This window comes from Dicentrarchus labrax, unplaced genomic scaffold (genome assembly GCF_905237075.1).
Source record: "Dicentrarchus labrax unplaced genomic scaffold, dlabrax2021, whole genome shotgun sequence".
NCBI classification, from domain to species: domain Eukaryota; kingdom Metazoa; phylum Chordata; class Actinopteri; family Moronidae; genus Dicentrarchus; species Dicentrarchus labrax.
This window is the reverse complement of record NW_026136707.1, coordinates 21,164,258-21,180,221: the sequence shown is the minus strand read 5'-3', so window position 1 is coordinate 21,180,221 and position 15,964 is coordinate 21,164,258. Positions and strand designations below refer to the sequence as shown.

The following is a 15,964-nucleotide window of genomic DNA, read 5'->3' as shown; positions in this document are numbered from 1 at the left end:
TTGTTTCTCTGTTTTTGTTTTTCAGGTGAGTGCTTCCCTTCTTCTGTCGTTTCATTGGTGTCGGAGGATGATCCCGAACATCTGAACCAATAAGTACTCTGATTCATTGATGTTTTTTAAAATGGTGGATTGGAAGACTGATTGGAAGGAGATTGTTGTTCCTGGGCTGACCTGATGACGCACTTTATTTTCTACTGTTTTGCCTGATGCATGAAGGGGAGTGTTTATTTCTTATGTGTTTAGCAGAGAATAGATGGATGGACTTTGTTGCACAAATGTGCTTATTTACAGTAAATGTTTATTTCATTTGTCTTAATGGCCTGGTTGCATTAATAGTTCAGTGATAGATTATTACACTTACTGGAAGGCAGGTTTTATACTGTTTTGAAAAAGTCACTGTTATGTGATTTACAAGGGTTAGGCCAAGACCTGTCCTCAAAGGCAATCATTTTCCTCTGAAGAACATCTGGAATGTTTCACTCCCAGTAAGATAAACCAGTGGAGGGGCGGTAACACCTGGGTGTAGCCTGGCCCCATACCAGAGACAGGTCACTGCTTTGCTTTAAGTTTAGCACCAACTCTAGGCGTGTCATGGAAAGGATGATCACTGGCTGACACATTTAGTAAACATATGAAAGTGCCACTATTTGACCATATTCTCACAGTGTTTAAGGAGCCATTGAGACTCTGTTGATTGTTTGCCTGTGTCTGTATCTGCTGTACGGTAAATGTCGAGTGAAAAAGGTTGATGAGAGATATGTTGCTAAAAAGAATGCATGTGTTTGTGATTGAAGGGTGGGGTGGGGGTAAACAATGCTAGTTCAGTCACTGTGAACTTTACTCATAAAGCAAAAATGCCAAGAACGTGTGTGTGTGTGTGTGGCTGGCCAATGTCAACACAGTAGCAAACTTGTGTTTCCTCACATCAAAACTTCTTACTTGTTTGAACAAATGCCGACGATGTGATAGTAAAGATATCTCTCTCTGCACCGCCTTTTGTGTGAGGTTTGGTTCACATTTCATCACCCCGGGGGGAGTAATTACACTTGCTGAGACCCGATCACACCTCACATGGGTGCTCTGGCCGCTTTACAAAGCGAGGTAGATCATTAAAGGTGATCCAGCTGCTTTGACTTTCCCTACAAAGGACGTGCCGTTATTAAATTCATTTGATACTCATTATATCTAATCCTCCTGCAGTACATGTGTTTCAGGGGAGCAGCATTCACCGGCAGGGTTCAGGTTTCCCACAAGAGTGTAGTGTTCATACAATTTCCTACTGTGCAGCGGTATATGTCTGCAAGCAACACACCTTTTATCAGTACATTCACCAGTGGATGCATTACAGTAAACTCTTTAAAAGCTCATAGTGTGGTTTTGTTTCCAAGACTGTACCATGAGCGGGGGTCGCAAAAGTAGTTGTCCAGGGACGTAACCTGATAGGTTGTTGGCTGTAGTTACTCTGCTGATTTTTCCCCACAGGGGCCACACGCCCCTCAAGGACAAACTGTTAATATACTCTGTTACTTTTCACATAAGAGTCCCTTTAGGCTGTTTTCTGTAACAGCTGCGGTAGATGACTCCACTGTATTGTTGAACATTGGAGCCGCTCCTGCTCACTGGTTTTTATTACTCTTTGGAAAGGGAAGCTGCCCATTGTTTGGATGCTTATTCCCTCTTTAAGGCAGGAGTGTTAGTTGTAGGTGTCACAGTGGAAAAACAGGATGTGGAGCCAATCCAGCAATGTTGATAAGAGCAAGCAAAGACGAAAGCAAAATGCCATCTCCTGCAGCAGTAAAGACGTTGGCATTATGTGTGGGGCTGTGACCCGCCCCATAAATAACCTATGTTAAATAAGATTAGCTGAATAGTAGTAGTATAAATGCATAACAAAATAAGTCTTGTTATTAATTTACACTACATACGTCAAAATGGAAACTCAGTTATGTGGTTTACCGTAGGTGTTCATTATTGCTTCCAGTGTATTGGTCTTTAAACGTGGACCTTAATAGTTAACCTCTGATATTTTATTCATCCAGCAGCAGTTTAGCTCTGGGTGTGGTGTATTATTTCCCAGCATTCGTGTGTTGGACTCTCACTAGTCTCACAGACAATGCTGTGTGAAAAAACAATAACTCTATGGGCATAACTAGAATTTAGTGTAAAGGAGTAGTGCTAAGTAATCAACTCTCATATCTCACTGCACCCATTGGGTGAAGCTCTGTACCTGCATATGAAATTATCTCTTGTTGTTATTGCGGTTAAGTCACAAGCTCAGACTCAGTATTGTGCCATATACATTATTTTTATGACACAAGTGCATATTTCAGTCATGCATGAAAGGACATGTTGGGTACATTTTGTAGGGTTTTTTATTCTCCAGTAATTATACTTTTCTGCAGAGGGGCTGTGATTCAGACAACCAGAGCATTCCTAAAGTTAATTGGAGTACACAGCTGTAAGAAAGAGCAAAGAAAAAAACTTGTACAGGGAATGTGTTCATCACTTATCAAGTGTAATTTCTGGCCTCTATGGAAGCTGCCTGTGTCTGATGGACTTCATACCTGTCTGTTATACTGCTGAGGGCGGTGCTCTGTCCTCGCCACCCAGTGCAGGAATGACAGGATTTCAGGAAGTGAAGTGTTATCTTGTCTTTCTGCATCAGATAAGATACCATTTCTACCCCACAAGGGAGATTTGAGACAGACTTTTGATACTTTCTTGCAAATAAGATATCTTAACTTTCAGATCCACATTCAAAAGAGCAGTAGCACAAATTTAAAATGTCACATAGTCCCTTTACAGCCCTGACTGCTGTGATTCTTTCCTACATGATGGAGTTACAAGAGCCCTCTTGTGGGTGGTTGAGCTCAGTGAAAGCCAGTTTATGAAAGTTATAAGATAATAATGATGGTGAGTCACTGCTGGACACTAAAGCTGTCGGAGAATGGACCTTTTCTTTCCTCAGACACAAACACTAAGTAAGTTTACTGTAAGTCTTTCTTTTGTGAAAGGAGCAGCTCCTGCAGTCACTTTCTTTTCTCTCTGCTCTGAGGAAAGAAAGAATGCAACTGATTCATTCTCTCCAGATGGAGGAGTTTTATGGGAGTGAGAATAATAAATCAACCTTTCTGTGTGTCTTTGTATCAGTATTTGTGTGTGTGTGTGTGTGTGTGTGTGTGTGTGTGTGTGTGTGTGTGTGTGTGTGTGTGTGTGTGTGTGTGTGTGTGTGTGTGTGTGTGTGTGCGTGCGTGCAGGAGGAGGCACCTGTATTTGTGTTTGTCTGTATTTTATTAGAGGCTAATCGTCAGGATGCCCATCTAAAAATAAAGCTAAGCCTCTTCAGGTTACAATGCAAATCCGCACATTGTGGCAGCCAGTCAGGAAGGCCAGAGTCCAGATCCTGTGTCAAGTTTTGGTGTTTGATAGCTGGTTGCCTATGGCAGCAGCAGCAAGCCCACGTTCCCTGGGACCTCAACTGTGGACAGCACATGGTATTTGCCTAACCTGTGGGTTGTGTTGCTACAGCAACAAAGCCCTGCATGGCCACACCCATGTGTGGCTTGCAGACGCTGACTCATTGTGCAAATATTCAAATTCTATCCTTTTATTCCTTAAAATTTGACTGTTGTATTTTTTGGAAGATGTTTTTTTTTTCATATTCAATTCCTCTGTTGCTTTTTTTTTTTTAAATACAAATACAGTTTAATGGAGGTACTAATTAGTTTTAACCACTCAAAGCATTAGTCTGTGCCTCTGTGTGGCTGTGTGGCACTGCCAGACCTTGTGCTCCCTACAGCCATTTTATACCCTCCTCACCAACTCCATTTTGTGTCAACTTCCATTTTAGCATTTAGCATGATTCCAAATCACTGGTATGTTTTATTACAATACTCACATGCCTGTATGTACATTAAAATAGTTTTTGCTACAATTACTTCCTAGGCTACACACATACAGACACATGCACAGAATTGATAACTAAGAACCAAAAAATTCCTTGTGGTGAAAAAACAACCTTTTACGTGCATTTCCACTGTAACAGACAATTAGTTGAAATACTTTAGAACTCAAAAAAGTAATTTGATTAAAATAACCAAATATCCAGGAAATAATGTATGTTTTAAACCTTGGTGCGTATTTAGTCTGAAACTTGACTATTGACAGGATAAGCGCCTGTGTAGGTCAAGAGTGACATGGGAGCATCTTTCTGTTCTTTGCATGTGGTAAGCCTGCTTTAAAGTGTCATACCAGTCCAATATCAGTCAAGACCGTTTGTTCTTGGCCTGCGGCTTTTGACTGACATGGGAAGATTTTTCTGCAAACTTTTGGTGTCAGGTCTATTTTGTCAATTCTGTATATGGTCACACGTACATGCATACAGCCTATTAATGTTCAATTTACATATGCTATTGCAGCTCCGCTGAGAACAGCGTGGTGAGCCACAAAAGCAAGCAAACGTGGAATGTCCCATAAACACTGACCAGCAAGTGCTGTCCTGTACTGTGAGGAAAAACTCCTGGAAAAGGATTTCTTAAAAAGAGTGGGAACCTGGCTTATCCTTTAAGACACTGGTGTGTGCGAACCAATGATTATATGTTGAAAATCCTCACTTAATTATCTTGTCATGTGTGTCAAGACTCCTTTCGTAAAGGATCAAAGATGGGGCCACAGTCTAATTTTGACATAACCATCAATTTATTGAAAGGATTAGGTTTTGACAGGTTTTTTTTTTTATTTGATTTGTTTTTGGCCCAGTGCCCCACTGATTAGTCTGAACAAAGTGCTGCAGTGTGTGGCTGTTCAGTTCAGTTTGAACTTTATCTCTTTGTTGTACCCTTCAGGGACAACTGCACTCATTGGAAGCAATCCAGTACTGATAAGAACAGTTTTAGCTGTTACCTGCGATCTCACAGCTCTTGAAATATGGTTATGCATTGCACATTGAAAGGAAATTTGCACTGGAGCTCTACGTGGTGGGGCTGTTCTCATTTGGTTCACTTGTCTCCAGTTCTAAGATTAACTTGCTGTTCTTTAAAGACTTACAAAAAGCTTAATTGCTCCCCATAAACCAAGGAATAAGTATGCCAGAGACAAAGCGTTAAAGAAACTAAGAGTTTTTGGGTTTCTTGTGGATGCCTTGGTGGTGCTTTTGTAGACTGGCTCTTAGTTCCTTGTTTTCTGTTTTTCTCTACTGTATCTTGTTTTCTTGGCCTTTTCCCTGTGCCCACCCTTATTAATCTCTGGGGCTGTAATTTGCAAGGTTTCTCGAACAAGGCTCGCAGTGTGTATCTCCCAGTTAGCTGTTGCCAGAACAAAGCGTGGGCGCCTTCAGATGTATGGGACATGGGGCAGGGTATCCGGGGCAGCAGAGAGGATGTGTCCAGCTTGGCAAGGCCCTCAGATTTATGGTGTAGATGTTTCTCTGCATTTATGGGCCAGAGATGAAAAGATTCCCTTGTTCTTTTCTCACAAACACTCTCCCTACCCTGAATGTACCCCTCCACTCCCATTCCTTCTCTCTTTTAGACCCATCTTGTATGCCATGTTGTTCCGCTGGTGAGTCTCACAGGGGTGAAAAGAAGGAGTAGCAGTGGGGTTTTGACTGGGTGGTGAAAGCAATAAGAAGGTGTTGTGTTTTTTTTTTTTTGAGGCACTGTGGCCTTGATATGTCAGATCAAAGCAGTATGGACAGAGGAGATCCCCTTGGAGATCGGTTCTGGCTCAGCCCAAAGAAAGGTAAGTGGCAAACCTAGATGGATTATAATACAATACTGAAAAAGGAGGTAGGACGCAGAGTGACTGGTTGTCAATATTGGTCGGATCAAAGTTTATGTCATGAAGAGGTGTGGCCACATAGAGACAAATTTTTCACATTATGGAATCAGGAGAGTTGAAAAGGGAGTTGAGCATATCATGAATCCCTCTTATGCAACATTAGTTAAGCCTTTTCTAGCTCTTAAATGGTGTAATACATCTCTTGCATGCTGATTCAGATCCCTGGCTGCTGTTTTGTTGAGCTGGCATACAGCTCTCACAGGAGAAACAACAAGAGAGTCGACGGCTGGTTCAAATTTTCTGTCCAGATCTCACTTCTGGAACTTGTTTACAACACAATGAGTTTTTGTAGTCACTGCATGTTTTCAGAATTTACCACCGAAAGCTGATTTCTATTACTCGAGTATGGGAGGAAGACTGCAGGAGGAATATACTTGATATATCCCTTTCCCAAAGTGCTGGATAATACATGTAAAATTTTGGAGAGGAATACTTTGGCATCCGCTGAATATATCATAGGGAACATTATCCAATATTATCTTCGGCCTATGCTGTTTCTACAGTTTAATATGGCAAATCTGTCACCTTGCTGCGTCTGCTTTCAGTCAGCCCCCGTTTACCCCCTAATGGGTGGGCTCTTGTCCAAGTCTGAGAGGCTGCAGGGGGCGTTGTAAGGTTTGACACGTAGAGACCCCACCACTAACGCATGACCGACAGCTTGTTGGAGAGAGAGTAATAAGAATGAAAGGGACTTGGCAGTCCTTTTAGGTGTTTCTGCTTATTTTTGGTCAGTAAGGAGGGTAAAGGGAGGCATAATCTGTGACTTCACTTCTTTCCACTCTGGAAAAGGAGAAGTCAGTGTGATCTGTGACTCGTGGAGTTGAGAACATAAGCAAGGCCCGTCATTTATACCTCAAGCACACATCAGTTTATAGACTTTCCATGTGCATTTATGTGTATATTGGTGATGAGACAAAAGCCAAGAGTTGGCTTTTTTCCTCTGCTCACACAGTAGGCTAGTCTACTTGTGACGTCAGTACAGTTTTATGTTACTTAGCTTAAGCTTTCCCCCCAAAAATTACTCTTTGCTGACATTTTCTTTCACTTTTACACAGTACTTTATTTCACAAAAGAATTATGTCTTACTCCACAGTTGCTTTTAACAAGTCTTATGCAACTCCAAAGATATTTATGGGGCAAGAAAAGTTTAGGTTGGCAAAGCAAAAAGAACAGTTCCTATAGTGTCTTGATTGATTTCAGAATATTACTTTGTCTATTGTTCTTCCCCCTTAGTTCACTTCTTGGCTTTTTTTGGGGTCTTTTTACCACAGTTATCCAAGAGCAGTTGATTATTTATTTTTGCAGCAGTGTGAGGAATGCCAAAGGAACCTCTCAGTCTTCTTCCATGCTCACTAGCTCCTAACACACAGTGCTTCTTTGTCTGAAGGCATCCTGTGGTTTAACACACTTCTGTGGGTTTGTGTTTGGTGGCACAGTATATACAGCAGTTTTTTTTTTCTACTTGCCAGCCCTTGAACTATGTCCGTTTACTAGATCATCCCAATTACACCGGAGTGGCAAGGGACCAGTCACTACCAGGGGTTAATCATTACAGATTTCATCCTTCTTGCATTTCAAAGGCTACTTTATCTTCCTGTACAAGCACCAATTTACACAGTTGTTCATGCTGTGACATACAAAAATAAGTCAAGGTTGTTTTAGGGGTTGTATGAGGGAAGGATTCACAGTCAGTCAGCATGTTACAGTTGTCAAGTCAACAACTCAAGTTTAAAAATAGCTCCAAATTACACACTCATGCCAGAGGGCTTTACAAGATACAATCTACAATACTATATCTTTAGGCCCTGGAAAACCTTGAAATTATTATGTGAAAATAATGTTAAAATACGAAAGAAACATGGCAAATCTTGTGGATCTGACCTTTTTAAACTGCACTCAGAAGAGTCTATGATGTCACACTATTCTACTGATCAACAGGTGGTGGTACTTCCTGCTTGAACCACATTAAGGCAGAGAAGATGTCTTAAGATGTCTTAAGAGCCCCCTACTGTTGCCCCCAGAGGAAAAGCCTGTGGGCTCACCCCAATCAGCAGGCTTCATCCTGTGGGGATCAAGAATGTCCATACCAAATCCGTCCAATTGTTGTTGAGATATTTTAATATGGACTAAAAATGCTCGACTAACAAACCGTCCTACAGGCCTGTAGATTGCCATCCACAGACTGCTGGCAAGGCTGAAAGAAGTGTAAACATGTTTTACTATTTTAGTTAAAATACATTTTCTAAAGGTGCTATTCATATTTGGTTCAAGGATGACAAGTATATTGTATCAGCTTCAGAAAAATGTTCCACAGTGTGTGTCTTAAGTGTTGCCTTTACTCCTCTAGATCAAATCTGAGAAACAATTTATGCATAATTGCGTTTATGTTAAAAGTGAAGAGACAAAATGTGAATCCTCTGTGGATCCTTTCTTTAAAGAAATGTTTAAGTAAATAATGTAATTAATTACTTAATAATTTATTAAAGCAACAATTCTTTAATAAATTAAAATTGACCAATGGTGAAGCCTATAATTACAGTGGTGACAACCCGTGCCTGCATATAAAGCTGCTTACAACAATGTCCAACTTTAGAAGAGTCCCTGGACGGAGGTGCCCCCTGCTCCGTCAGGGGGCACAGCTGTCCCTGACTGAGGGGTCACTCGGCTGACTATACCCGGCCAGGAGTCAAGCTCCTCAAATAAAAATAGGCTTATCGTCCAGTTAAAAATGGAGCATGCATTGCAGAATGACATTGTCATAACTACAAAACTGCAAGTCATGATCTGGGGTAGACTAAGGCTTAAAGTACCTTTTCTGTGTCTGTTTAATCCACCTGATATGCTTTCACAATAGAGAATCCCACTTACTACTGCTCATCTAGAAAGCTTTGGTGCTTTCTCGTCAGTACCTGGCAGATGGCAGAGACTTACTGTGTTTGTCACTGCTTTAAAAACTCCTGCTAAATTAAACCTTACTATAAATCTTTATAGCTTGATGGTCATGTAATCAAGACAGCTGTTCTTTAGTTTGACTAACTTGTTACTTCTTGTAATGTAAGCACATGCATAATGGGTAAGAAAGGCTGACCTTTGCTTTCCCTGGAAGTGGCTGGAGTGGCTTGGATCTCATATCAGAATGGAGGGCACGTGTGCAAGACCAATACACCCCAGTGCAGCAGGCCTTTACAGTGGGCCAGTCGCCAGTCGCCAGCCACCAGCCCCCAGCCACCCTGAGTTGGTGGTGACAAGTCTATTCTGGGACTTTTAGAGGTCTGAAACATTGAAGCAGAAGTGAACTCATAACCAGGAAACAAACACACTTCCCCAAAGTCTTATTAAGCCATTATCTGCTTCAATCAATCACATCATGCCTCCATTTGTGGCTGTCTGGTGTTGCAGTATCTGTTTCTAGACTGAATAAAATTAGATGCCATTAGTCCCATTCCCTTTCTGAGACTCTATTCCTGATCATTTATAAAGTTGCTAATGAACCTCAAACTTGCACACAGCTATTGTAACCAGCAAGTCGCTGTGAAAAGCAGCAGCACACCTTCGCAGCCAGGGTTTGTCAGGCCCGGTGATACAGTACTTCTTTTGAAGCAGGCATATTTAATATTTGGATGGCTGAAGGGACTGGGCCTCAAGCCAGAGTAAGGGTCACTGTTGGAAGTTTGAAGTTCACTGAACACTTTGTGCATAAACAGTGCATGAAATCACACTGATATGCGGCCCGGAGAGAGCAGAGAGCAAGGCACCATGCATGGTGATGCAGATTACCCCAAATGAGATCGCTCTAGGCTTGAATTTTAACACATTATTTGCCTGCAATACTATTGGAGCTGATTTGCATAAGTTTGAATAAGTTCCTTATATGTAATTTTAGGCATCAGTAGACCTCTTAACGGCCAACTAGACTTTTAGCATTGTACTTGAAAATACCAAATGAATTAAGCAATACAATTCTTAAGAACCAACGTAAGAACCAGGCATGCACATACACAACCAGCTTTTACCACCTCCCTGCTCCATCGCCTGTGCTTCAATGTCAGGCAAACTGCAGCATGTTAATGATAAAACATTTGTTTCGTAATACAGAGGAATGCCTTTCTTGTACAAAGAACCTGAGAATCCCTTTGTTACTTCACTGAAAAAATTACTTAGAGCTATCTGCCGTAGGCAAAGTACATACTTGACCTGTGGCATCACTACTTAGTCTGACTGGGTGTCAGAGAACTGTCGTCTGACAATGTTCATTGACAGCATTAGTGTCTTTACGACAGAAGCCTACTGCCAAAAGCTTTGTCTCCTGTCACTAAAGGACTTATTTAATTTAATACATAATATATTTATTATATCACAGCATTATTTTCTTTTTTTAAAATATTTCCATATTTAATGTTTGTCTGTGGTTTTAAGCACATATCACATGTAAGACTATAATGAGGCCCTCAGATAATTTTTCTTGATCGCTGATGACAGTTTGCTAATCGCTAGTTTCAGATCACATCAGTGTCTTTGCACATAGTGGTCTGATAAAAGACAGTGTAGTCCAGCTGTCCAGGAGAACAGATTTATGGCCTGCTGCTCCACTGCAACCCTGAAGCGGATATATGGCTTACTCAGAACTGGCTCACTTCATTTGACTGTTGCTATGGCAAACAAAATGAAAACAGTATTCCACCAGTGTTTGGATGTGTAACAGTGTGTGTGGTTTCAAACAGCAAGGGGAATGCATCATTTCATCGCCACTATAATTTCGCAACTAGATCACTGTGTTCCAGCACAGTACCGTCTGCTTACTCCACTCTTCAGTATACGCTTTTCTTTTCAATGGGATTAGTGAACATGTGCTCCTCTGCTCTATCCAACAATGATCAGCTTTCCTTCCACTTTGGTTTTCACTGGTCATTGGCCATGAGAGGACACTCTCACTGACACAGAGAGACGAGTGGGAGACAGATGTACAGAAGAGAGAAGTGATCTAGGGAAAGAAATCTGATATCATGTTCCTGGGAGTGCTGAAAAGGTTAGCTATAATGTGCAGTTCTTTATATAGTTGTGCAAGACAGATTCTTGGTTCCCAGCTAAATCCAGGCATGGAGCCCTTAATGTTAGCTGTCTGAAGCAGCAACACAACTTTATGGTCCTTTACAGCCTGTTGCATCACTTTAATGAGCTACAATGGGAAATTCTGATTAGTCTATGTAGTTTCCTTTACTTGTTGACTTGGTGACCCTCCAAACAAACACAAATATAAATAGAATTGAACTTAATAATACTTCTGTGACTAAATTGGCATGGTTTGTATCAAACTACCAGTCTAATTGAGGGATACCAAAATGCATTTTGGCAATTTATGTATATTCCATTTGAATGTCACCAGACTTTACTTTACACTACACTTTACACATTCAAAGACTGTGACATGAGATCTGATAAGCACACCTTGTGTGTGGAGTAAAAGCTCCCCAGTGATACCTGATCGGAAAATGTGTAAAACTAGACACCTTGTACATGGATGCCCAGCAAGTTGCTCCAGGGCATGATAGATACCAACTGGCCAGCTCTCTTTCTTCTAAACTAATCTCTGTTTAGAACAGCCCATTTATTTGGCGGTGTGCATGACACGCCAAAGGGTGTGTTTCAGCCGGTCGTAGTGTGTGTTTAGAGGTTCTTGTGTGTGTGTGTACATTATGGGAGGCGTGTGCTTTCGTGGGTGGGTGGATGTCTCCGTAAAAGTCACTGAGCTACAGAACATGTGCTCAAACACACTTCATAGGTGTGTTGCTCCATTCATTTGACTTTGCTCTTTCTTTATTTCAATCAGTTTATTGGAGAGCTCTTTGCTTCCTACTTCCTGCTGTACTGTTTACTTTAGTGAGACTTTTTTTCCATGCCAGTTTTTTCCTAAGAAGAAATAGAGAAGGTAGGAGGAGCCGGACTGAGAAGTGTGCTTCACTCTCTCTCTCTCTCTCTCACACTCACACACACTCCCTCTCTTCCATTCTGTCATTGCCATCTCGGCAGAACGGAGACTGTTCATTCCCAGCCACGCTGGGACAGCACACTTTTGTCTTTGTTTAAGTCGGATTTCACAGAGGAATATTCATTTTCTTCACGATATCCAAAGGAGCAGCAAGAAGAAGAGAAAAAGAAAGTAAGAAAAAAAGATTACATGGATTTCTTCTTTGATTTCTAATTGAATAGAGAGGCATGTGACAGCCGGTTTGACCACTGGATTCTTTAACACAGCAAGACGTGAGACTGTCTTATTACCTTCTATTCATGTTGTTGTTTTCAGTTTTAGAGATTATACTGACATAAAGCACAATGGTTGCTGGAATGCTGATGCCCCTGCGGGACCTGAGGGCAATCTATGAGGTCCTGTTTCGAGATGGTGTCATGGTGGCCAAGAAGGACAAGAGGCCACAGATCAAGCACCCTGAGATAGAAGGTGTGACCAACCTGCAAGTAATCCGTGCCATGGGGTCTCTGAAGTCTAGGGGCTGTGTGAAGGAGACTTTTGCCTGGAGACATTTCTACTGGTACCTGACCAATGAGGGCATTGTTTACTTGCGTGAATACCTCCACCTGCCCCCCGAAATTGTTCCTGCCTCCTTGCAGAGGGTTAGGAAGCCAGCCGCCACCCTGGCCATTGCCCATCGGGCTGCACGGGTCCAATCTGTGGAAGGTCCAACATCTTATGTTCCTAAACCAGGACGCAGAGGTGAAGCAGAGAGCCAGGAGGCTCTGGCTGAACGTCATGGCTACCGTCATAAGATGATGGGTTCCGGAGAAAGAGAGAGCTACTCTGACAGGACCCCCAGGTTTAGGGGTCGTCCTATGGCTGCAGAACCAGTCAGACAAAAAGCATCATGGGAGGTGGAGGACCAGCCTCAGCCTCTGTTCAGGAAGGGGAACAGCTTCAGAAGTGAAGCAGCGGTGATGGAGGAGAGCAGGGTAAAAAGAGTCTCTCTTCCACAGCGTGATGGGAGCAGTGAGAAGCCAGTGGCAACATCACAGGAAAGAAGAGTGTCTGAAGTCCAGAAGGAGAAAGCTCCAATTTCTGTTCAGGTTCAGAGAGCAGCTTTGAAACAGAATGTGTCACAGACCACTCTGACATCAGTGCCCTCCAAAACAGCCCTACCATTAACCGTAGCTGCTGTCTCTGAGGCTACAGGTGCTGCAACATCAAAGATTTCAGCTGAACCCTCTACTCCCAAAACAAATAAGGAGAAGCTTAAGATCACTGATGAAACAACTTCCATGAAGTCTAGTATAATGGTAACAAGCAATTCAGCTATCACAACACTTCCTGATTCAGAGGTCAAAGAGGAGAAAAAGGCAATTGTGGATCCAGTTAAATCTGCAGAGGTTAAGGCTAAATCTGAAACTGCAACTGATAAAGTGAAGACCCAGGCAGTTATTTCAATGGCTACAGCTCAGGAAACCTCCAAAACCCTTATTGCCACTGCCACTGCCACCCCCGTCATCACAAAACCTGTCCATAAAGATGTCAAGATAGAGAAGACAAAAAAGGTGATTGTGGATCCAGTTAAATCTGAAGAGGTCAAGGCTACATCTGAAATAGCCACTGATAAAGTGAAGGCCCAGGCAGTTATTACGTCTGCTGCTCAGGAAACCTCCAAACACCTTACTGACATGGCCACTGCCACCCGTGTCGTCACAAAACCTGTCCATAAAGATATTAAGGAAGACAAGCTTAAGAGAGCAAAGGTTAATGAAGAATCAGTTAAACCTGCAGAAGTGAAGACGTCAGTTGAATCTAAAATAGATCATGAGAAGGCCAAGAAAACTGCCACAGTAACTGTCACTCAGGAGACCACCAAACCCCCACCTGCCAGTACCACCAGTGAGCCAGTATTGTCCACTGCTGCAGTAAAGGAGATCTCTAAAGTTAAAGTCACTCAGGGGACCATTGATGCTAAGTCTTCAATACTTGAAGTTAAAACTACTATTAGTACGACTCTCTCAGCACCTGTGGCCAGTGCCGAAAACACAAAACCTGTCAAGGAGAAAGCTGCAGTAACAGAAATGATTACAAAACAGGAGAACACTGATGTTAAGGTGATTCCTCATTTAAAGGAAGATGAAAATATTGTGCCAGACGGGGCCCTTAAAGTCTCAGTACAAGGCCCCACATCAGATACCTCTTCACCTCAGCTCAGTAAAAATGCTGCTACCACAGAGGTGGTAACTGAAACCAAACATGTGGTTGAGGGAAGCTCTAAATCGAAAAGGAAAAAAAAGAAATCTCCAGGTGAGATATCCAAGAGTATCAAAGCTGAGGAATTACCTGACTCAAAGATGGAGAAGGAAAAATCCTCTACAGACAAGCCCCTTGAGGAGGTGGCTGAAAATACCCTGCAACCGACACCAGTAATTACCTCATTCACTGTGTGTACCAGTATAAAGACTGAGGGGGCATCACCTGTAGAAAAAAATAAACCTAGGGCTGAAACAGATATTGATGGAGGGAAAATAAAGGAAGTCACTAAACAAGCTGTGGACCAGGCTATTTCTGAAGTAGCATCACAGCCATTAGATGAGATCCCAGCAGTGCCCCTAGTGGAGCTTCCAGATGATGCACAAGTAAAAGAGAAGGTTGAGGGAAGCAGTGTCAGCGAAATAGCACAGGGACCATCATGCTCCAAGGACAAGTTAAATGTTAAATTGCCCCACATGGAGCCAGGGAAATCTGAGAAAATGACTGTCACTAAAGTAGAAACAGTGACCGTGCAGAAAATAACTCAAGTGGAGCTCACACAAGCAAGCCCCAAACTTAAAGAAGAGAAAATCCATGCACCACTATCAGAATCTCAGAAACCCTCAGTTGAGACTAAATCCCTACTAAGCACAGGGAAAGCTGCAGAGGAATCTTCAAAGGGTAAGAAGAAAGGGAAAGGGAAAAAACAGGCTCAAGCACCGGTTTCAGACACCATAAACATAAAGCCTGTCTTTTTGCCTGAAGCAGAAGCATTGCCATCCACTAACATTACATCATTGTCCAAGGCCTCAGTTAACGACAGCCCTGTCAAGGCCTCTGAACTGACAGAAGTGAATGTTTCTCCAAAGATGACTCCTGAAAGAATGTGCAGTGAGGAAACCGGGAAGGCAGCAGCTGTGCTCTCAGAGGCCCCAGCAGACAAAGGGGAGGTGGAGCCTGCACGGCTCTTTGCAGAAAAAATCAAGCGGGAGGTTCCGAAACCAAAAACATCCTCCACTGCGAGAGAAGCACACGCAGCCGGAGAATTAGCGTCAGCAGCACCAGTGGTAACAGCAGAGGCAGCTGTAGCTCTGACACAGGCCAGCCCCCTTGCCAAGCAAGAGGAGCCTCCCAAAGTTGCACAACATTCAGTCAGTCAGGCAGCAGAGCGCAGCACAGAGAAAAGGCTCTCTGTTTCTGAGGCCTTAAAGCAGGAGGAAGAGAAGAAGAGGGACTTGGAGGAGGACACACCCTCTGCCACTGCCACACCCGCAACTGCCCAGCCTGACCAGCCTCACCTTGGAGACACCTGTGAGTCCGTAAACCCTGACATAGACGAGGCCGCCATGAGGAAGAAAATTGTAGTGGTTGAAGAAATAGTTGAGGTGAAGAAGGTTCTTAGTCCTCAGGCGACTGGGGAGCAGTCACCTCCTCCACCTGTGCAATCTGAGGTGGAAGGAGAGGAACTGGACCTAGATGTTCTGGAAGCAATTGCCATAGAGCGGGCACTTTTGTCAGGGGCTGCGGGTGCCAGGGTGGAAGGAGCCTCACCTGAGGAAGACTGGGACCACTCACTGGAAGAGCCAGAGGAGAAGACCTGGCCCAACTTCATTGAAGGTTTGTTTGAATGTGTTCCAGTTAACCCACTTCCTGCCTGGTCCTACTCTCTCTCTCTCTGTGCATGGGATGTAATTACTCTTGCATCAAGGTTTCCATCTTTCTTTGAAGTGTGGGAGGTCTTAGGTAGGGTATTTGATGACGGCTCTATTGTTGCTCTCATGTACTTACAGTATTTCATACTCTGAAGAACATCCCCATACTGTAATTGTCTGTCTCTGACTTCTCTTCCAAAGTATTATTTGGGGTGATTTGATTACAGTTTATGGCTTATAGTTACAC

General features: G+C 42.8%; 1 protein-coding gene across 13 annotated transcripts in view; it reads left to right on the top strand.

The window, feature by feature from the left end:
• Nucleotides 1–15,964, top strand: part of plecb (plectin b) — a 128,079-nt gene that overhangs the window by 52,811 nt on the left and 59,304 nt on the right. For 3 of the 13 annotated variants that reach the window (XM_051407569.1, XM_051407574.1, XM_051407568.1), the window contains exons 1-2: nucleotides 11,661–11,995; nucleotides 12,140–15,682. The exons of 7 other annotated variants lie outside the window; for them this stretch is intronic. In XM_051407569.1, coding sequence (XP_051263529.1) covers nucleotides 12,169–15,682 — 3,514 coding nt within the window. In that variant the 5' untranslated portion in view covers nucleotides 11,661–11,995; nucleotides 12,140–12,168. Of the gene's footprint in view, nucleotides 1–11,660; nucleotides 11,996–12,139; nucleotides 15,683–15,964 lie in introns of those variants that run through there. 3 more of the 13 variants (XM_051407571.1, XM_051407576.1, XM_051407570.1) reach the window with 1 other exon arrangement.